The following is a 20,976-nucleotide window of genomic DNA, read 5'->3' as shown; positions in this document are numbered from 1 at the left end:
TATAAAAAATAAAATCATCTAATATGATTAGAACGCATATTAAAGACAATAAAGATACATGTGATTGTATATTCAAGATACAGAAACAATTTTATTTAGCGTTGCTGGTTGTTCAATAAAGATCTTAAAATGAAAAAAGGCATTTCCTGTTTAAACCACCCCTCCTACCGGATATACGTCTATCTACCCCGGGAAAGTTTCTGTTGTGCTAGTTAGTTCTTTCATTCCTCGTAAGTACATTTTATGGCTATTACGTAATTTAGTTATCTAGTTTCATATCTCAATGCAAATTTAGACAAAATAGACTCATAAGATGTCTGAAATATGACTGAAATGTTACTCTTTCTTTCTGTTTTAAGTTCAAACAAAAACCAAAAGTGCAGGAAGTTCTCCGGGTTAGAGGCATTTCTTATGAAAATTAGCTGAAATTTTAAGTAAATAAATAATGAAGCTTCCCCAGTTTTACATTGAGCTATTAATGAGCGTTTTATTAAAAAAAAAAAAAAGATATACGTCAAAATTCCGAATATTGGTCCATCCCTAAAATGTGGTTGAACTGACCACACCAAAACAAAGACACCTGACTTGTACATTAACTTATTTATATCTCTTTAACTTTTGATTTCATTCTGTGTAGGTCAAGTTGGTAACAATAGTTGGGCGTGGTTGCGAGTCGTTCATCACACCTCCAACCAGGAGACTGTTCTTTGTTCGACTTGACCTCGTCTTTTACTGTAAGTGGTTTCCATGCTTTTCTACAGAGAAACAATGGAGAAGATAACTGAGAAGCTTCTACTGGAGAAAGGCTCTCCAAAAACCAAAAAACTCGAGGAGCTCAAGATATTAACGTAAGCATGTCATAAGATTTATTTACAGCTCCCCCCGCCCAGTTCCTAGCTATGCCAAAAACTAACTTTTGAGCTCCTTTGCAGTCTTTCCAAGCTCGGACTAAAATGTCCCGACTTGCCGGTCAAGCTGCTGTCCCGCCTTCGGTCCCTGGAACGGTGGGATCTGTCTGGGAACAGACTGCAAGAGTTCCCCAAAAACTTGGAGCTACCTGAGCTGCGCTTCCTGGACCTCAGCGACAACCAGATGGAGGACGTCGCCTCCATGGCGTCTCTATGCAGCCTGGAGGAGGTCAAGATGGAGGACAACCTTTATATCACCGTAAGGGGGCAAAGAACAGGTTTATGGAATGCTAACTTAGGTGCAAAACTAATGAGATACGAGAGGTGTATCAAACATTATGCCTTTTTAAAGGCACAGTGAGAGGTATTCAGTTTAATATTGTGAGTGAGTGTAGCTGCATCCTAAGCGGTAGTTCTAATGTTTTGGTAATTAATATTTTTTTCAGTACTTTTAAAAAAAATATTTAATTATTGAATTATTTGTGTTTTGTTTATGTATTCTTACTTGTACTTGTTACTTATTTAAAAGAAAATAATACTATTTTTTAGATAGGAAACACAGGAAATTAACCTTGCTGAAATGTATCATTTCATACTTTAGTCACTGTCATACCACTTTCTATTGTCATAATGTTTTCTTCTGCAGGTAAGTGACAATTACAAGCTAATGACGCTGCTGCCCAATTTGCGCAGTTACAACGGCAACGACATCACCAGCACCGCCAATCACGTGCGCTTCGTATTCACAGAGAACCTGAGGACCAGGGTACAGAAACTTGCCGTCTCGTTGACTCGAGTGTGTTTCCAGTTAAAGATGTCCCCTGACAAGCTGTCTCGTAGATCATTGCCTTGTGGGAGAGGAGCTACAGCCTCCCGGATCCCACCACGGCGGACAAAATGGCTGCCCTGGAGGAGGACTTTGTTCACGCGGCGCGGAAGCACGTGAAATATGGACCCAGTTCGGTCAGCGACTTCACAAAATGGAAGGTAATGAAAAATGGATGTGAAATTTTTCCATATTTAGTGTCTCTAGCCCCTTCACTACACTCCCTCTGATGTAAAGCTCCACCTTACCTCAAATAAACACCAAATTTTCTTCCAGTGGTGCCACAGGGTAGCCAGAATTACTTGAAATGGGCATAGTAACCAATGAAGGGATCGTTAGGAATTAGTTATACCGATTGATTGCTGTGGCACAACTCCTGTTTGCAGGATTATTGCAATACAATATTGGTATGGAAACAGGTGGTTATCACAAAAATATTTGAAAAATTCATTGATTGAAATTTAATTAGTAATTCCTTTTTCCATTATGTGGTTTTGTGCAATGCGATAAATGATTATGAACTATGAACAGAATACAATTTGTCTAGAAATTGTGCGGGAATGCTGACGCTGAACTGAAATTCTGTGGAATTAACGGAATGTGAGAGTTTGAAAAATGCGAAAAGCTGAATTTTAAGGTAGTGAATTTATTATATTTCTTCATTTAATATTGGAATTTTCTCATGGGAAAAATGTGGAATTCTTCAAAAGTACGTAGTCAATATTTGTGGAGTGGTGAAAATTTGGTGGTGAGGTGAATTTTTAACTTTATACATTCATTTGAAACTTATTTTTTCTTGTGGTAGGGTTTGTTAATGTAACTCTGATGTACTGGATGAGATGAACATTTTGAACATGCTCTTCGGCAGTCCCACAAATATTTAACTTGGTAGGAAGGAGTCTTACGCTATGCTTCAACTGCCCACTAGAGAGTGCACTAGTACTTGTACACAGTCTCATAAAGCTTTGGGTGAATTTTCCGCTAGTACCTAATCCAGTGCTATGAAATCATGTAGTAGAAGTCGTAGTAGTAGAAGAAGTGAATAACCGATTCATGGCACAATACTTTTTTGGCAGCCCGTCCTCATGGAACTGTAACTTCATGTTTTCCATTGTGTGTCTTTTAGGTTGAGATCATGGCCAGGGAGTACCTGTGTTCTCTGACTGAACCAAAGGAGGACTTGTCAAACAAAACCACTGTAAGGCAAAAACACAGTGATCACTACATGGGATCCTCGGTTTACGACTCGATAAGAACTAGTTTACGTAGCGCCGTGAGTCATGCAGCACAAAAGGGCTCGCCTAGTTACCGCCATACTTACTATTTTTCTTTGGATTTGTATTTATGGCTTAAAAGTGTCTTTCATAGAAATATTTACTGTTATTGTGACTTACGGTACTAACACGTGAATGATGCGTACGGCACGGCTTAAGAATACATGGCACGGGAAGGCATGCTCAATGACCGCCGTACTGTGCATTTTTCATACAAATATTTATTGTATGTGTTGGGAAATCTTTTGTCCCACACTTGTGTTCATGCTCCAGAGGTGATGTTGGAAGTCAGACACGCTTTTGATATTCAATTAATGATGATGTAACCGTAACTATGAACTTGAATGTCGCAAAAAAAAAAATGTTTTCATAACAGATGAATTGAAATGAAGGAAAAACAATTTTCTCGAATAAAAATACAAAAATACTGTTGAAATACAATACAAAAACTGCTTGATGTCGCTTTCTTTCAAGCACATCTGAACTCTGCGTTGTCCCCCAACATTCGTTGAGTCAAGCTTTTGATGGTGCTGACTTCCAGTGCACCACTCCGCATAGACTTTCCCTGGATTTGCACAAACGCCAGCTTTAGGAGTTTGGGGTTTTCAACAGCGGTGGTTTGTCAAGAACAGATCCTCTTTTGAGAAACTTGCCATGGATAGCGTGAATTGTTGTACACGTTGGAACAGTGTGAAGCTCCTCAAACTGGTGCTGAACTGCAATTGGGGACAAAAAAACATCTTGCTCGATGCAAATTTTGCAACACTGCTCCAATATCAATATGATTAGTAAAGTGGCAGAGCCTAAGCTGTCAAATGTTGATGGCTTCACGTCTGTTTGAATGAGACCTGAAATAAAATAAACAAAAGGAAGTGTATAGTGACTTTTGGGACGCGGTGTATTTATGAGACATTCTGCTCCCACATTGCGTTAGCGTAGGTTAGTGATAGATTCTGGTGTGTGTTCCGACTTATGTACAAATTTCAGTAAAGCCGTTGCTGTGGGAATGGAACTCCATCGTAAAGCAAAGATCCTGTGTAAAGGTTTTCACTAAAATTGTCAGACCCTGCATTCATGCTGTGTGCTAATCATCCAGGAGGTCCTAACCCCCGTGAAAAGGAAGCAATCCCTGGCGTTGACAGACAGCGACTTGCGACTATCTCCTCGTAAAAAGGCGCGAGCCGATCCCGCGGCGTCCTCTTCGGCCGAGGACAGCCCCGGCAAAGTCGGCCTTCGCCTGAAAACCCGGATGATCACCAGTGGCACTGTTCCTGTGAGCCCCACCACGAGGGCTCAGTGTCCCTCGACACCTACCCGTGCCTCTACGAAAAAAGCGGCCGCCAGCAAGCTTGTGACGCTGCCAAGAATAGTGACGGTGAATGGAGCTAAGAGGGGACGGAAGGAGACGAGTGATGATGTGATGAAGAGCATCAACGAGACGCAGGTATTCAAGCACAAAACTAATTTCGATTGGTTTGGCTTCTAATGTCTCTGTACACGTGTCAAGGAATTTTCACCACAGCGGTGCTTTGACTTATGGGTGATTTTGTTTCGTAACCACACTCAGAACTGAAGCACTCGTACCAAACAATTTTTGGGGGTAGTTTGTTTTTATTATGAAAAATAGCACTCCACAGTCTTGTACTTTGTTAAACAATAAAAAAAAAAAAAAAAATATATATATATATATATATATATATATAATTGAATGTAGGCGGCACGGTAGTCGACTGGTTACAGCGTCTGCCTGACAGTTCTGAGGACCTGGGTTCAATCCTCGGCCCCGCCTGTGTGGACTTTGCATGTTCTCCCCGTGCCTGCATGAATTGGAGACTCTAAATTGCCCGTAGGTGTGAATGTGAGTGCGAATGGTTGTTTGTTTGTATGTGCCCTGCGATTGGCTGGCAACCAGTTCAGGTTGTACCCCGCCTCCTACCTGATGACAGCTGGGATAGGCTCCAGCACGCCCGCGACCCTAGTGAGAAGCGGCTCAGAAAATGGATGGATGTATAATTGCATGTAAAACAAGTTTGTGCATCATGATTTCATGCTTCAATGCCCATTGATGTGATACTTCTAGTGTGTGCGCACCTTGGCCACGAGGGGACAGTATTTTACTGACAACATACTTTTAGTGTGTGTGCACCCTGGCCACCAGGGGGCAGTATTTTACTCTTGATATACAAAGAAGAGTCACAACTATGTGACTCAGGAAGCTGCTGTAGCATTAGTTTTTTTTTTTTGCAGATGATTAAGAATATATGCCTGTGTGTATGGCTATATTGCCTGTCTCCATGCGTCTCATTGCCTTGTACTCCTATCAAACTCTAACCCCTAAAAAAAAAAAAGGTTACACATAATAATGGTGGTCCATGTTTATTGTGGTACAGCCGGTGCGTCTGCAGCCTCTTCACGTCTTGCAGTGTCACAGCAAGCAGGACAACCCAGAAGACTTCTCCACTCAACTTTGGGCCTGTGCCTTCCAGCCTCAGCCTGACTCCTCTGGTAGTTGTACAAGACTCTCACTTGTCTGACTTGTCATGACCTGTGGCGATGACTACATCGCGTGTTTTTGTTTTTTCTTTTGCACAGGAAGCCGCTTGGTTGCGACGTGCGGCGGAGACTCTCTGTGTGTGATCGAGTGTGAGACTGGCATGGTGATGAAGAAGTATAAAGTGACTGGAGAGGTTTGTCTTGCCACTTGTTCACTTCGTGATTATAATGTCTTTATTACTTCTGGCCAAGGGGGAGTTTTCAGGGAGTTAAATTCACACTACTGTGCATGAAAAAGCCTGCATCTAAAAAAAAAACATTCTGACAATAGTAAAATAATATTTTTTTTGTACTTAAAAAAATATTTCAATATATATAATTAGTACAAATTAAAAATGTTAAATCATATTTTAAAAACTAACAGTTTGGAGATAGACTTGGATGTCAACATATTTCTAGAGATTTTATAATTTTTTGTAATTTTATTTTTTTCAAATTTGCACCAGCATCGTCAAAATCTGTAATGTTTAAATTGGCTCAAATCCAGATTGCACGCTGTGCATACCAAATGATGAAATTCAACATGGAAAATGTTTTTAGATGTGCGCATTTTGTCCAAGCTATAGATGCCATTGTAAATAGGAAGGTTGCCAGTGAATGAGTTAAGTGTGTTTGTTTTTTATTCAATCAACTGTTGGGAGATCTAGGTAATTGCACAAATCATAATTCTAAACTGGTACTACTAAGCCTACCTTTGGCCCACCCTGTATGTTATGTTTATCATTCATGAGTAGCATAGCCCTACTTGCGATTCAGAAAACAAATAAAACCACAGAGGAAGTTTTATAAAAAGCCCTTAATCTGCTCCAACCCAATAAATAAACATGAATAAGTTTGGTATTTCTCTTCACAGGAGTTCTTCTCGCTGGCGTGGTCCTCGGTGCGGATGTCCCGAGGAGACGAAGCCCCGGCGCAGCCCTGCAGCATCCTGGCGGCGGGCGGAAAGCGAGGCCTGGTCAAGCTGATCCACCCCCGGTGCAACGTGGCCTACGGCGAGTTCCGGGCGAGCCGCAGGGCGCTGTCAGTCCTCTGCTTCAACCACCGCCAGGGCAACTTCCTCTTCAGTAAGTGAGCACCGCGACAAAATAAAACCCCGGTTTCACAAGAGTCACATTGAAAGGCCCGCTGTTCTTGTTTCTCCTTGTAGCGGGCTGTTACGACAACAAGATAGTGCTGTGGGACATCGGCGGGATGGACAGCAAATACAACTTTAAAGTTGTGTGAGTACATTTTTTTTAAGAACTATATTGGACCATGTCTGCTCTACAGTAGACTCTTGGGATATGATTAATCTTCCGTCTCAATCACTAATAATGCATTGTTGATTCCAAGTAATGTGTTGAGAAGGTCTTTGTCGTCATGTGTTGCCCCCAGGCAGCTTCTGGCGTTGGACAGCAGCTCCACCCCACTGCGCATCTGCCTACCGCCCACCAGGCCCGACACGCAGCTCCTGGCGGCGTGCGACGACGGCCTGCACTACTACAACACGCAGCTCGCGGCCAACGGCGCCACAAAGAGGTCGGTGTTAAGTTTTACTCCCGCAGTGGTCAGCTCAAACATCATTAAACCTAAGTGTCTACATGGCGTCTGAAGGTCTAAAGAAGCGGAGGTAACCTTCCCGGTTTATGAGAAGGAAGACAAAGACCTTAACTACCACACCGTCGACGGCCTCAGTTTCCTCACTGATGACATCGTGGGTAAGTGGACGCTCATTAGCCACACCAGCTCTGGATCGTATAAATCTGAATGTATGTGATTATAGGCGGGTGGGGGGCAAACTTTTCAGCTCAGGGGCCAAATTTGATATTTAAAACAGCTAGGTCATTCTTAAAAAAAAAAAAAAAAGTTTAATGTGGAAGTAAAATATCACTGGCATCAGGTGGAATCCTCGTACCTCCAAAACCATCATGTTTGTTGAGCCATTAACATTGGCTTGTCGAAGAGAGCAAGAGATATGTAAAATAGTTTATTTTAATAATGAAATCACAATTTGCATTTTAATTTGTAATTCATTGAATTATAATTACTTAAACAATAATCAAATTAAAATTAAAAATTCTAATGTGTACTGTGAGACCCTGCATATTCATGGTTTGGCATGTGCAAAATTTGCAGATACCAATTCACTGTTTTCTCAGGCCAAGCAGAGCTATTACAATAAAAGTATTTTTTGCCACACCTTGTTCTTGGTGCAAAGGAACTATGTTGAAGTGAATTGAGTAGCTTCTTGACAAAAGTAGTGCTCTGGTGCTGTCTAGTGGCATCTTGGTGTCAAGGAACTATGTTTAAGTGTGTTGCGGACTTTCATTTAGACAAAAGTAGTGTTTTGCTGCCATCTTGTGGCATGTTGATGCCAAGGAGCTGTGTTGAAGTGAGTTTCCGAGTTGCATTTAGACAAAAGTAATGCTTTGCTGCCATCTCGTGGCATCTATAGGCAATTATAAACCCTTTGGGGGCACTCGCAGGTTTTCGCTATTTGCAATTTATTTTACTTGATATTTTGAATTATTTACAATAAATAAATTAACCAATTACTTAATGAGATAAGAGAAAGGAGATAGGAGAAAGCGGGCCCACCCCTGTTATAGCTAATGCTAATGTTGTTGTTGTCATGGTCAGCCTCCAAGAACTTCACACACAGCTGCATCTACTTATGGAGCTGGAACCGGACGCGATCGCAGCGGCCCAACAAGAGCGGCTGCGTGCGCGCCGCCGTCCTGGCCGAGCTGCGCTGGGCCCACACGGAGATTCCTTACCTGTCGCTCAACACCTGTCCCGGTAAGCCCCGCAGCCCTTTCCCTCCTCTTTACCACCCGGGCCGATGGGAACCAAACTGACATGGATGCCAGTCTTTGCAAATGACAACAAAACAACAAGAGCAAATAAGGCACAACTTTAACCTTTTTTTTATTTTTTTTTACCTTGATTTAAAAAAAAAAAAAAAAAAAAAACTTTCTAGATGGATCTTTTCACTTATTTTCTGTCTAAGCAATTATACACCTTGCTTCCTCCTATCTGACTATGCTGGCTCTTCAGTCACTGTACGTGTCAGTTGTGATTACAGTAAAACCAATTGGTTGTGTTACTCATTACCCTCCGGGCCAGTTTACATGTTTACTTATTACAATTCAGAGAGTAATATTGTAATAGAACTAACCACATGACTTACAAATGAGTGCTAATGCATAATGTATGACATTGAAATAACTAACCTGTCTGCCTTTAGGTCGAGCTTACGTCGTGTGTGGCGACAGCGAAGGCAAGCTGTGGACGTACCATGTCGCTAACCTCCAGAAGGAAAGCTTCCAGACCGGGAAGCCCATCGAACCCACGGAGGTAAGCGGGGAAAGCAAGGGGGGTGTCGTCGGCGTTTAGCCCGAGAAGGAAAGAAACGACCTCACAGGTTCCGCCGACCCGTTAACGTGTCGCTCGTTCTGCTCAGGTGCTCCAGTGGCCCTCCCCCGTCCGCAAGGGCCTCGGCCAGGTGGAGGGCCCGTCCATCAACAGCTTGGCCATGGACCCCGACCTCCGGTACCTGGTGGCCCTCAGCGACAAGAACATGGTGATGGTGTGGAAGACGGTGCCCTGAGCAATTGAACACAACCTATTAATACTACTTGTATGATGAAGTGTCCGGCGAGAGTCGACACTCGTGTGAGTACCCAATGTTCTTTGGATTCGTTTCCAAAATTCAAGATGTCAGTGGTTTCATAACGTGGTGTAACGTTAGCCACTACCACAGTATGCAAACACGCATACCACCTCAGCTAGTTTTTTTTATACTCGTAATCTGAGTACAAGATCATTTTTTATATATTTGAATCTTCTACATTGGTCAATTTTACTGAAGAAATGGTCACTGTGTGACATTTTGTTCTAATGATTTCGTCACTGTACTTTTATAGTTACTCGAGTTCCACAGAAACGCAATGTGTTGTGTTGAAAGAGCAAACTCAGCATGAAACATTTAAAGTACTGTGATTTTTTTTGTGTGCCTTTTATTACATTTTATTAAAATGTTCTGACATTTTCATGCATATGAATGAATTGTTTGTAATTTTTTAATTTTGGATTCTACTGTATATTTTCGTTTAGCTACAGTAGAGGTCCTAAATACTGCCAACTACAACCACAATAATAAACATTTATTTTGAATGAAAATGAAAGTGTTATTGTCTTATGGGTGTTAAATAAAAAATATTTGTTTTTAAATACCATTTTTGTTTTTAAATACCATTTTTAAAAAATTACATACAGACATTCCATGGTCGTGACACAAGGCCATAAAAAGGGGGCAGAAATGTCCAATACACTTTCCAATATTATTACAGAAAAAGGTCTATTTTTAAGGAAAAAAATGTAGTTGACCAAAATATTAACTGATTCAAAAAAAAAACTATGGTTTAACAGAGAGACTCTATATTTACATACAGTCAGGTGACAGGTCCATAAATATTGGTACATTGCCAGAGTCCTCACCTTCTCGGCTCTAAACACCACTATAATGGATTGGGGTGGGGGGGGGGGGGGTTAAACGCCCAGTCTGCACCCCCCCCCCCCCCACTTTGCACACCCCTGCTTAATTTTAACTGTATTTAGGGATTATTTTGCATACCACTAAGGGGATGCCATGTATCAATCTTTGTGAAGCACTGATCCAATGTATACACATTTCCAACTTTTCACTTTTCATATTAAATTTATGATCAAATGTATATATATTTTATATATTCAAACCAATTACCATGCATAATGAGCATTTCATAAAAAAAATTATACAGCCTTAAGTGACCTGCAGGCGTTATGTTCTGTTCCAATAAAGCTTTTTATATTTGCAAATTCCGTTTACAGTCATTCATTACAACGTTTCACGTGTACTCACGTCGAACGTGTATTAAGAGTTTAATACTGCTGTTTTGTCTTGTAAGCTCCGCCCCCGATGTCCTGATTGGCTCCGCTGTCTCCATGCGTTGGGACGTAAGCTCCGCCTTGATGCCCTGCTCGGCCCACTGATTGGCTCCGCTGTCTCCTGGTGAATCCTACCCCTACTATTACTTTCCTCGGTCCACCAGACCCCCTCGCTTTTGTAACACAAGAGTACGTGCTTTTGTGCACCGCCGGCGAAGGGGACCTCCACCCTCTAATGGCCTCATAACAGGCCGGGCCCAACTCCGGGAGCAGGACCGCCCGGGACTCGCCGCGGAGATGCTGAGCGGTGCCGCCAGCCGGGCCAGGCCGAGGCTGGGCAGCCTCTTCCGAGCGCCCGCGACCACAATGGCACCAGCACCACAAGCGCCGCCGTTGGCGTCAAAGGCGGGCGGCCGCCGACTGAGGTCCACGTCCTCCCTCCAGGGAGTCTCCGAACTGGCCCGAGAGCGCTCCAAGACGGTGACATCGTTTTACAACCAGTCGGCCATTGACGTCTCGGCGGAGAAGGTGAGGAGGATGTCGAGTTCAGCGCGGCTGTTTGTGCAGCTAGCTAGCTCGCCCCGGTAGCGTGACAGCGATGCTAACGGCTAGCTGGTGGTCAGCTGCGTTCACTGACGGTCATTCTTTTTAACGACATTTTCTTCCTAACGGTGTTCCCCTCAAGCTTCAATACGAACATTGATAAAAAACGTTTATATCTGCAAACTTCTACTTGTGTAATCAACGAGTAATGTCATCTTTTGGTTAATAATGGCGTCTATATAATCAATGTATTATGAAATGGTGGAGGCCGGGGTCACGTTTAACACACCACGCTCGGATTTCTCCCTTTAACGACACCGCACGTTTTCAATGAAAGGTAACTTCTTCCGTCAGAGTTTTTCAATAAAAGGTATTTTTGTCGACATTTATTTCACTGGTGTTTTGTCGAATAATTTGCACTGTTGTAGGATAAGACGCACGGGCCACATACAGTCTGACAGATTTTTGCTCCAGGGCCCTGAACGCAGCAGGATGTTTTTCCTTCTTCCCACGAGGAGTTCTCGATTTCCATCTTTTGTCCCAAGTTAAGAATAACTCTGTCATCATGTTTTTTTTCCCTTTAATATAAAAGTCTTAGTGGGAGTATACTTAACCTGGTAACATATTTTTTTCCAGTTCAAAAGTATTTGGACCGAGGCCTGCTGCAAATTTAGAAGAGCACTCACTTTATTCAATCTAAATCCTTTACGCCAAGATGTCGCCAAAGAGTGACAAAGCACTTTTTTTTGTCTAAATAAAACTCAACTCACGTCAACGGTTCCTTGGCACCCACCTGCCACAAAAAGGCGGCAAAGCACTATTTTTATCTGAAGGGAATGTCTGAACTCATTTCAACATAGTTCCTTGACACCAAGATGCGACAGTACTATTTTTGTCTAAATTAAACATCTCATCTTACTTCAACATAGTTCCTTGATGGTGCCAAGTGGCCTGAGCACAAAAATAACAGTTGAGTGAGTGAATAGGTGCCTCAAAATGGTGGCAAAGCACTGTTTTGTCTAAGTGAAACTCTTCAACTCACTTCAACATAGTTCCTTGACACCAAGATGTGGGAAAGCCTTGATTTTTGGCTAAGCGAATCACCTCAACTCTAACACGTGTGTAAATTAGGAAGGAATTTGCCCTCTGAAAGGTCTTTTACCAAGTGTTCAATGAACATATAATGTATGAATTACTGATATAAGTTGACTTTTCTACGATATTCATATTTCTTGAGATGTGCCTGTAGTTCCCTGGCACCAAGATGGTGCCAAAATTATACTTTTATTGCTTCAGCTTGAGCTAAATAAAAAAATAAATAAAAATAAATCAGTGAATTGGTGAATACAGCATAGAGAATCATTTATTATCTTGTCAGTATGCTTTTTGCCCGACTAACTGCCAGACATGGTTAATGTTCAAATAAACCTTAACATTTCACAAAGTGAGGTTTTCAAATCCACGCATTGAATGTTCCAAATCCACAAAGAGCGCGCAAGTCAAGAGCGTTCGTCAGAAATCTGCTGCTTTTGTGTGCGTTCAACTTGTTTACAAGTCCCGAGCAGTTGTTTTGTTTCAGCGTCGCGCGCCAAAGCAGCTCGAGGACGCACGTGAGTCCAGAAAAAGACCACGTTGAGAAAAAAACATTTTTATGTTGCTGCGCTGGTTCCAGATGTGCATAAATCAACAGCAGCGTTCTTGTGTGCAGCAGCGCTCGTGTTTTTCTCTCTGTGTACCGTCTGCAGAAAAGAAGCACAGTAGATAAGACACGTGTGACTTCGTGTTTTGAACCTTAATCTCAATTCACTTGCACGCTTGAGAAGTTGAGACCCTCATCATACCTCGTGGATCTGTGTTTCCCAACCTTTATTGCACAAAGGCACATATTTTACGTGAGAAAAATCTCACCACCAAAGAAAAATGTGTATGCAGTGTTCACACACACAGTTTAGTTAACAGGTCTTAGATCTGAGTACCTTTTTTCATTTGTTATTGTTTCGTGTCCTGTTTAATTCGTGAATGAAGAAAGATTTGCGATGATTCTGAAACTGTTTCAAAACTCTATTTTTTTTCGTAGTTAAGTCATCACAATGTGATGTTGATTGTAGGGATGTTCGATACAACTTTTTTCCCAGATTGATACTACTACCAGATACTATTCACTCTTGAGTACTCACCGATTAAGAGTACCGATGCCACTAGGATTTTCGATACATAAAATTTCAATTAACACAATTACGTGTCATTGTGAACAGACTTTTCTCTCTTTCTTTCTTTGTCTTTCTTTCTGATGCACATAATGATTGACCAATGTGTCAAACCGCTGCAGTGTAATGCCAACTACTGGCAAGGAGGATTTAATTGTCAGATATTATTATTTTTTTGCACCTCTAGTATCGGCAGCCTTCACGAGCACCCGATACCTCGAAATAAAGCCGTTATCGGTACTACTCGCCCATCCCTAGTTAATCGAGTCGATATGTCTTCCAGGCCTCGGTGCGACTCACCTTAGCCACCTTGCTGTACGCCGGCAAGTCTCCGGACGGACACCACATCCTGGTAAGTACTCGGTCGCGAACGCGTCCCGAGGGCTTCCCTTCGAGCTCTTCGTCCGATTTCCCCAGAGCAGCGCCAAGTACCTGCACAAGGAGCTGCCGGTGCGCATCGCCCACCGCATCAAGGGCTTCCGGAGCCTGCCCTTCATCATCGGATGCAACCCCACCATCCTGCAAGTGGTAAGCGAAGGCGCCTCAATTCACTTCAACATATTTCCTTCCTTGCTGACAGTGTCAAACAAACAGTGAGCACTGGGTGTGCCTAATGTTGTGTCCATTGTGCGGTGAGGGGGCGAGTGTGACGGGCCACGGCGGCACTATAATAAGATGAAGAACTAGGCCGCAGTGTGAGAGTCGTGGCTGAACTTTGCCTCACTTTATTTGAGCCACGAAAGACGTTGCGGGCTCTGGTTGCTAGGCAACCCTCGCGTGTGTATATCTACCACAGAGAGGCTGCCTGCCACATGTTTTTTTTTTTTTTTTTCCCCAAACTTCTTTTATCAAGCTTCTTAACAGTGAATGTCACTTTTAATACAGGAGATGAGTTTTAGATGTCCGGTCTTCTCGTCAAGACGTTGTTACCTCTGCCAAGCACAAAGAGGTGTTTAAAAAAAAAAAAAAAAGAATAAATTAAAATAAAAAAAAATCTATATATATATAGTGAATGTGGGGTTTATTTGATAACATATTTATTCAAGTGCTACTTTACACCATAAAGCAAAACACAAATTGCTCACACAAGTCCCTACTTTAGTTAACAGTTCTTAGATCTGAGTACTTTTTACTTCTGTTGTTTGGTGTCCTGTTTAATTGATCCAATGAAGAAAGCCGATGATGCTGAAACTCATTTTCCAACGTTCTATGGAAGTTGTCCAGTTTCGTGTGGGAAGTTGATGACGTGTGTGTGTGTGTGTGTGTGTGTGGGTGTGCGCACGCGGGTGTGTGCCCGCGCGGCGTGTGCCCGCGCGGCGTGTGAGTTCCAATGTATGAGTCAAGTGTTGTTCTCTCTTTTTTTGAAGTGGGACACCATCAGGGAACAACACCCCCCCCCCTCATAAGCAACGTGCTGCCTCTTTTCTTCCTTTTTTTTTTTGATGAACTTTCCCCCACATTCTTTCTCCGCTCGTAGCACGAAACTCTCCTCTGCTGCCTCGCACTAAAACGTCTTTGTTCAGTCGACAAGTGACCCACTTAATTAACAGGGAGCAAACTTGTTCAAGTTTAGCAGCGTGCGAGTGACCAGAAATGTGTTGAAAATGTCCTGTGAGGCCCACTGAGAGTCTTTCTGCTCACAGTAATGAAGTCTCTTCCTCCTCTTCTTCCAGCATGAACTCTATATCAGAGCGTACCACATGCTCAGCGACTTTCCCCCTGTGAGTAACACACACACACACACACCCGCACGTGTATGCATGAATGTAAACACCCACAGGGTCAGGTCAAGTTTCTCATAGAGGATGTGCTTACTGTCAAAAAGATTTAAAGGCTTCTCGGTACACACAAGCGCTTTGGAAACTGCCACATCAGAGCCGTGAGAGAAGATCCGACATTTACCCGGCTTTGGCTTTTCCCCGCAATTGTATAATTAGATGACGCCAGCGGTGTGACGAATTCAACAGTTGCCAAATTTTCCAACACAACCGCGCAGGACGAGTGAGGGTTGGGTGTTGGTCGCGGCGTTGCGAAATACCCTGAGACGCGCACGGACTCCGATGCCTTTGCCAGCTCACTGCTGTTTATAAAGAAAAGATACACGGGGGAAAAAACAAACCTTAAAATCTTGGCTTTTACAAGCACTGCAAAAGGGGCTTTCCCCCAATAATCCGTGTTGGTGACCTTCAAACAGCGACTCGGGGCAGAAGGCTGAAAAATGATGGCTGTATAAAAGCGGCATATGGTCGCTGTCGGTCCGAAACCTCGTATGTCCCAATTTGGTCCATTTCATATTTTGTTCACAAAGCAAAACAATTGCTATCATACAAAGTCCATACTCGTCAACGCCGAAATGTGTAAAACCGCCGAGTTGACTTCGCTGTCCTATTCGATGCTATTGATACAGAACGGCAACACGGGCAAACGGGTTTAAAGTTGCCAGAAGCAAAAAAAAGATGATAGTACAATAACAAGAAAAAATGAAAGTACGTGTCAACATACGTGACTGTAACGCAAGGTGCCCGGTGCAGATCAAGGATCAGGACTTGGAAGCTGGCTTCTGCAAGCTGGTGCAGCAGCTGCTGGACGACCACAAGGACGTGGTCACCATGTTGGCTCAGGGATTCAGGGAGTGTCGCAAGCACATCCAAGTAAGACCAACAAACCTCTCATTATCATTATCATTATTATTATTATAATAGTTTTAAGCCTTTTCTTCTCCTCTTGTCATTCCAGGACGAGACTATACTCCGCAACTTCCTGGACACCACACTGTGCTCCCGTCTGGGAATACGAATGTTGGCCACGCACCACCTCGCCCTGCACGAAGACAACGTAAGCGCCGCCATCTGTTTGTCCGTCTGTCCGTCCGTTCATCCTCACGATCTCCTTAATTGTCGATCATCGAAAGTTAGTTTTCTAAGCTAGGCCAGCCACAGTATCTATCTTGCCCGCACGATAGACGCGTAAGGTGCGCATCTCAGCTAGCCATCGTTTAGTTTAGCTTATCTAGCTAGCTATACATGTTGGGTGGCCAGTTTTTAGCGCTAGTTAGCCCATCTACTGTATCTAGTTTAGGAAGTTGGCTTTCTTATTGATCTATCTTAGCTAGCTCCTTGGCTTTCTCTACTTTAATAAGCTAGTTAGCCCATCTATATAGCATCTATTTAGCTTTCTATTAGCTGTCTCGCTATTTTTTTCTATCGATCATTGATTTTCTATTATCGATTTTTATTTTTCTGTCTGTCCACGTTCTATCTATCAACCATACGCAGCTCTATCCAGCTAGCTATTTTTCGTCTTTCATCAACAGTGGACCCCTGCTATTCGCGGGGGATAGTGACTGCGAATAGCAGAAATCCGCGAATAACTGATGCTCATGAATGCCATGAAAAAAGATTCCCCCCCAAAAACTGTGAAAATGTGGGGGGACATCGGGAAACAAATACCGCCACTGAGTGGGGGTTTCTGCAAAAAAAAAAAATCTGCGGATGCCTCACCGTGAATATGCCGGGGGTCCACTGTGTACGTCTTTTCTATCATAGTCTGTCATTTCTGTCTAGCCCTTTTCTATATAGCTCATTGTTCATGTTGTGGTTGCAGGCCGACTTTGTGGGCATCATCTGCAGACGTTTGTCCCCCAAGAAGATCATTGAGAAGTGGGTGGACTTTGCCAGGTGAGTGCCTCTGATTGGTTGCTTGATTTGATTGATAAGTGTGTTTGTTTTTAGTCACCCGCGGCTGATTACTGCGCACACACAGAAGACAAACTTTCTGCGGGTTATCACTTTGATAAGTTTTGTCAGCTTATCACTTTGACCTCATCACCTCGAGTGTTTATTTGTGTTTAACTAAGTGCATGCACAGCGAGAATACATTCAGTGGATGAGTTGTACCTTTCCTGTTAGTCAAGACGTTGTTGCCTCTGGCAAGGTGTTGTTTTTTTGTGAGTGTGAGGTTTATTTAGTAAGATATCTATTTACCTGTTACTTTACCGCAACCAGTGCATAGCAAAGCTCCCCGTATGTGTGTGCGCGTTCGCGCAGGCGTTTGTGCGAGCATCAGTACGGCAACTCTCCCAGAGTTCGCATCAACGGCCACGTGGCGGCGCGCTTGCCTTTCATCCCGCTGCCGCTTGACTACATCCTGCCCGAGCTGCTCAAGAACGCCATGAGGTACACACACACACACACACACAGAAACATTTTGTACGCAAATGTCATTTTCAGAAAGTTAAAAAAAAAAAAAAAAAAAAAAAAAATGCACAACAACTACACTGTTTTATTTATTTTATTTTGCTATTAAACAGAAAAAGATATAATTTACGGGCTGTCAATTGGCCAGTTTAGTCCATGTTAAGAAGTGTTAAGGTGGTCCCTCAAATGTCACGTGTCGTCAGGGCCACCATGGAGAGCCACTTGGACACGCCCTACAACGTTCCCGACGTGGTGGTCACTATCGCCAACAACGACATGGACTTCGTCATCAGGTCAGTCGCTTCTCGCTGAGGACCGGGACCGCCTCGCGGCGCCAAGACCACTCCGATGTGAGCGCTTTTTTTATTTGGCGTGCAGGATTTCGGACCGCGGTGGCGGCATCCCGCACAGGATCATCGACAAGGTGATGGACTACCACTTCAGCACGGCCGAGGAGAGCGCGCAGGACCCTCGCATGAACAACTTGTTCAACAACATCACCAACAGCGGCAACCAGTCTGGACCAATGCACGGGTACAAACCACACACGCTAGCTTTTACACTCAAAATGAATGATTCTCATACTTTTTTAAACACAAATGGTAGCGAAATTGTTTAAAAACAGGTCTTAAAGAGTCAATGCAAGTGTATCGAACTTAAAAGTTAAATACAACGGAAAAGGTACTGAGGCAGCAATTCTTTTGCATACCGCTAAAGGGAGCCACACCTCGACAATCACTGCTTTAATTGATTAAAAGCATGAAAACACAACTTAATTCCTTATTTATTCATTATGCCTTTCTTATGCTGCAGAGTAAAGGAATGTTTTATGATAGCGACAGTTCTGACATTGTAAATAATGAATTAAGTTGTGAGATGATTTCGAATTCTGTTATTTTTAACTGGGGAAGTAATAATCCGATCAAAATGAAGGTGGATCACCATCCAGATTTATCTCAAAATTGTTTGTAAAACATAAAAATTACCAAAATACTTTAATGCACGTCTCAAAATAGATTTTTTTCAAACTTAAAAACAAAACCATTTTTCTTGGTTATAGATTTCCAAATTTTTAGTTGTTTTTTTTCCCCTCCAGAAAAAAAACTCTCTCAAAAAAAGTCCCCCTGAAATCGTCCCCAAAAAATCTTTGCGTGTGTATCTCAAAATATCCATCCATCCATCATTTTTATTAAATATAAAAAAAAGACCAAAATATTTATTTCAAAATCCTCTTCATTTTGTCGGTTTCAGGTTCGGTTTTGGGCTGCCGACGTCGCGGGCGTACGCCGAGTACCTCGGGGGCTCGCTGTCCATCCAGTCCATGCAGGGCATCGGCACCGACGTCTACCTGCGCCTGCGCCACATCGACGGCAAGGGGGAAAGCTTCCGAGTGTGATTCCGCTGCGCCTTCACGATTCCCACAACACTTTCCATCTTTTATTTTTATCCTCTTTTCTTTTTGCCTTAGACAGATTATAAGCTATGTTAGCTCCCAAATTCAAGACTTGTTTTTTGGATTAATTATCGGGACAACACTGTGCATGATGGCATTAAAAAAAAAAAAAAAAAGTAACTGCTTATGAAGACACTGCAGCAAGGAAGAAAGACAAAGGATCAACTCACCTGCCAAAAAAAAGAAGCTCATGTTTTCATTTTTTTGACTAGTAGATTTAAAAAAAAAAAAAAATACATTTTGAGGTATTGAAGCTTTTTGCCTTTTTCTCCGCGACGCTCCTCACTGGTTCTCGTTGCCTTCGTGACTTCCTGTACGGACTTTGACTTTTGCTGCATTAGCGTAGCACACCTCAGAAGTATTGCTGTCTTGTGGAGTTTTTGGTTGTTTTAAACAACTGTTTTTTGTTCAAGATTGTTTGTTTTGCATTTTAAAATAATTTTTCCCCAAAACCCATTTTTGTTTAATGTATCTGCAATTTTCTTTACACTTTACATGCATGCATTTCCACATTTGTGAAATACAAAAATCAAATTTTTTTACATGCATGCATCCCCAAATTTTTATTTCAGAATTTCTCAATTTTTTCCCCCTAAAAACAACCAGAACATTTTTTTCTGCGTGAGTCTTCAATTAAATTTTATCCAAAATCCCCCCCCAAACCAATCCCATTTTGTATGTGCATACATCGCCACATATTGTTTGAATTTTCCCCAAAAATGACCAAACATTTTTTATGCATGCATTTTTTTTTTCAATTTAATCTTTTTCTTAGTTCTCCAAATCTTGTTTTTGTTAACGACCCTCTGAAGTCTTTGAAAGAAAAATGTGGCCTCAAACTCTGCCAATGAAAGTGAAGGATGGACTTTTTGTCTTGTTCTCTCAAAACGAATTTTGACGATTTCTGGTGCCAGTGGACAATCTTTTTGATGTTTAGCTCATTTAAGCATTTGGTTGTTTTCAAACTGTTTATTTGATTTTGCAGCTCAATGGCTGTCTGATTTGTCATTTTTCATAACACGTTACATTGTTCTGTTAAGGTTTTTTTTTTTTTTAACCACTTTTAAGTGACAGAGCTGATGGCTAACAATTTGTATGGTTTCAATAGATCTTGTGTGTAAATATGTAGTTAGTGCATGTGGGAAGTGAATACCACACAAAATGGAAATGTTGAAGGCGAGGGCCCCATCTGCTGCTTAATAGAAGAAACACTAGCTGACTGAAAAAAAAAAAAACATTTTCATTTATTTTTTGTCTTCCTGTCGTTCAAGTTTTTGTACATTTTCTCTCCACAGAGAATTAAGCATACATAATGATAACATCATTTCCAGCAGAAAGATGAATCATGACTATTTACTGTTTTGGTGACCTATGTTCTCATGGTGTTCTCTGCATTAAAACTTTGCATTGTTTGGACCGGGGACTCGGTGTCATTTGTCTGCTTTTTGACATTACAGAATTTGATTTTACGGTGACATTTATATGTACATATGCAAATTAGATAGTCTACGTTTCAAAATTTTCAAACCACGTATTGAAATTATAATTTTAAATGACAACTAGAATTCCCCCCCCCCCCCATATAAAGTAAAAGATGACTTAAAATGTAGTTATATTCTAAAACAATTACGAATATATATTTTTTAAGAACAAAAATGTTAATACATTATGATTTTGCTGCTTTTTTTTTTTTTAAATACATCTGCTTTAATGTATTTTCAAAATGTAGAAATGACTTCAGTTCTTTTTTTCAATCTATTATTTCTAATTTGCGAAACTCATGACAAATTAAAGGTAAGAAATATTTGAAAACTAAACAATTTGTCTAAATTGAAACAAACCAAATTACCATATATGTTATTTGTAATTTTTTTCCCTTTGTAAAAATACAAAAATACATTTAAAATATATATAACTACATTAATAGTTTTTAGCATGAACTACATGCTCAGTTTTTGTATATTCTAAAACAATTATGGATAAAAAAACAATTTTTAACCGAACTGTTTATATATTAAGTTATGGTTTATTTTGTAGCTTTTTTTCCCCCCATTTTCTTTAAAAAAAAAACAAAAAAAAAACGTCTGCTTTAATAAATGTATTTTTAA

At 41.6% G+C, this 20,976-nt stretch overlaps 2 protein-coding genes and 1 long non-coding RNA gene across 3 annotated transcripts; 2 read left to right on the top strand and 1 right to left on the bottom strand.

The window, feature by feature from the left end:
- The first annotated feature begins 141 nt into the window (after positions 1 to 141).
- Positions 142 to 9,827, top strand: lrwd1 (leucine-rich repeats and WD repeat domain containing 1). The gene is made up of 16 exons (XM_061752982.1): positions 142 to 230; positions 762 to 848; positions 933 to 1,167; positions 1,555 to 1,674; positions 1,749 to 1,895; positions 2,861 to 2,932; positions 4,105 to 4,452; positions 5,399 to 5,513; positions 5,601 to 5,695; positions 6,415 to 6,625; positions 6,709 to 6,781; positions 6,936 to 7,079; positions 7,155 to 7,258; positions 8,181 to 8,339; positions 8,788 to 8,897; positions 9,004 to 9,827. Exons 2-16 carry the CDS (start codon positions 769 to 771, stop codon positions 9,148 to 9,150), a joined length of 2,160 nt encoding a protein of 719 aa, XP_061608966.1. The 5' UTR covers positions 142 to 230; positions 762 to 768; the 3' UTR covers positions 9,151 to 9,827.
- LOC133467757 (uncharacterized) lies at positions 6,164 to 8,930 on the bottom strand. The gene is made up of 3 exons (XR_009785311.1): positions 8,774 to 8,930; positions 8,318 to 8,411; positions 6,164 to 6,712 (listed from the first exon to the last, which is right to left on the bottom strand). It is a non-coding gene; the product is annotated as an uncharacterized LOC133467757 (long non-coding RNA).
- Positions 9,828 to 10,617: 790 nt separating the features above from the next.
- bckdk (branched chain ketoacid dehydrogenase kinase) lies at positions 10,618 to 20,284 on the top strand. The gene is made up of 11 exons (XM_061752983.1): positions 10,618 to 10,997; positions 13,503 to 13,571; positions 13,637 to 13,747; positions 14,893 to 14,940; positions 15,751 to 15,870; positions 15,956 to 16,054; positions 16,823 to 16,896; positions 17,266 to 17,394; positions 17,619 to 17,708; positions 17,794 to 17,949; positions 18,667 to 20,284. The coding sequence occupies exons 1-11, from the start codon at positions 10,767 to 10,769 to the stop codon at positions 18,809 to 18,811; spliced, it is 1,272 nt and encodes a 423-aa protein (XP_061608967.1). The 5' UTR covers positions 10,618 to 10,766; the 3' UTR covers positions 18,812 to 20,284.
- Positions 20,285 to 20,976: the final 692 nt, after the last annotated feature.

This window comes from Phyllopteryx taeniolatus, chromosome 17 (genome assembly GCF_024500385.1).
Source record: "Phyllopteryx taeniolatus isolate TA_2022b chromosome 17, UOR_Ptae_1.2, whole genome shotgun sequence".
Classification (NCBI taxonomy): Eukaryota; Metazoa; Chordata; class Actinopteri; order Syngnathiformes; family Syngnathidae; genus Phyllopteryx; species Phyllopteryx taeniolatus.
Note: the sequence above shows the minus strand (reverse complement) of the source record. Positions and strands in the feature narration are given on the sequence as shown.

What these genes read in the sequence shown, in the direction of transcription:
- lrwd1 (XM_061752982.1), top strand. Translation starts at nt 769, where the DNA reads ATGGAGAAGATAACTGAGAAGCTTCTACTGGAGAAAGGCTCTCCAAAA. An exon ending in ACTTGTCAAACAAAACCACT is followed by an intron (nt 2,933 to 4,104) that starts GTAAGGCAAAAA and finishes CTAATCATCCAG; the next exon opens with GAGGTCCTAACCCCCGTGAA. An exon ending in GCCTCAGCCTGACTCCTCTG is followed by an intron (nt 5,514 to 5,600) that starts GTAGTTGTACAA and finishes TCTTTTGCACAG; the next exon opens with GAAGCCGCTTGGTTGCGACG.
- bckdk (XM_061752983.1), top strand. Translation starts at nt 10,767, where the DNA reads ATGCTGAGCGGTGCCGCCAGCCGGGCCAGGCCGAGGCTGGGCAGCCTC. An exon ending in CTGCTCAAGAACGCCATGAG is followed by an intron (nt 17,395 to 17,618) that starts GTACACACACAC and finishes ACGTGTCGTCAG; the next exon opens with GGCCACCATGGAGAGCCACT. An exon ending in CAGTCTGGACCAATGCACGG is followed by an intron (nt 17,950 to 18,666) that starts GTACAAACCACA and finishes TGTCGGTTTCAG; the next exon opens with GTTCGGTTTTGGGCTGCCGA.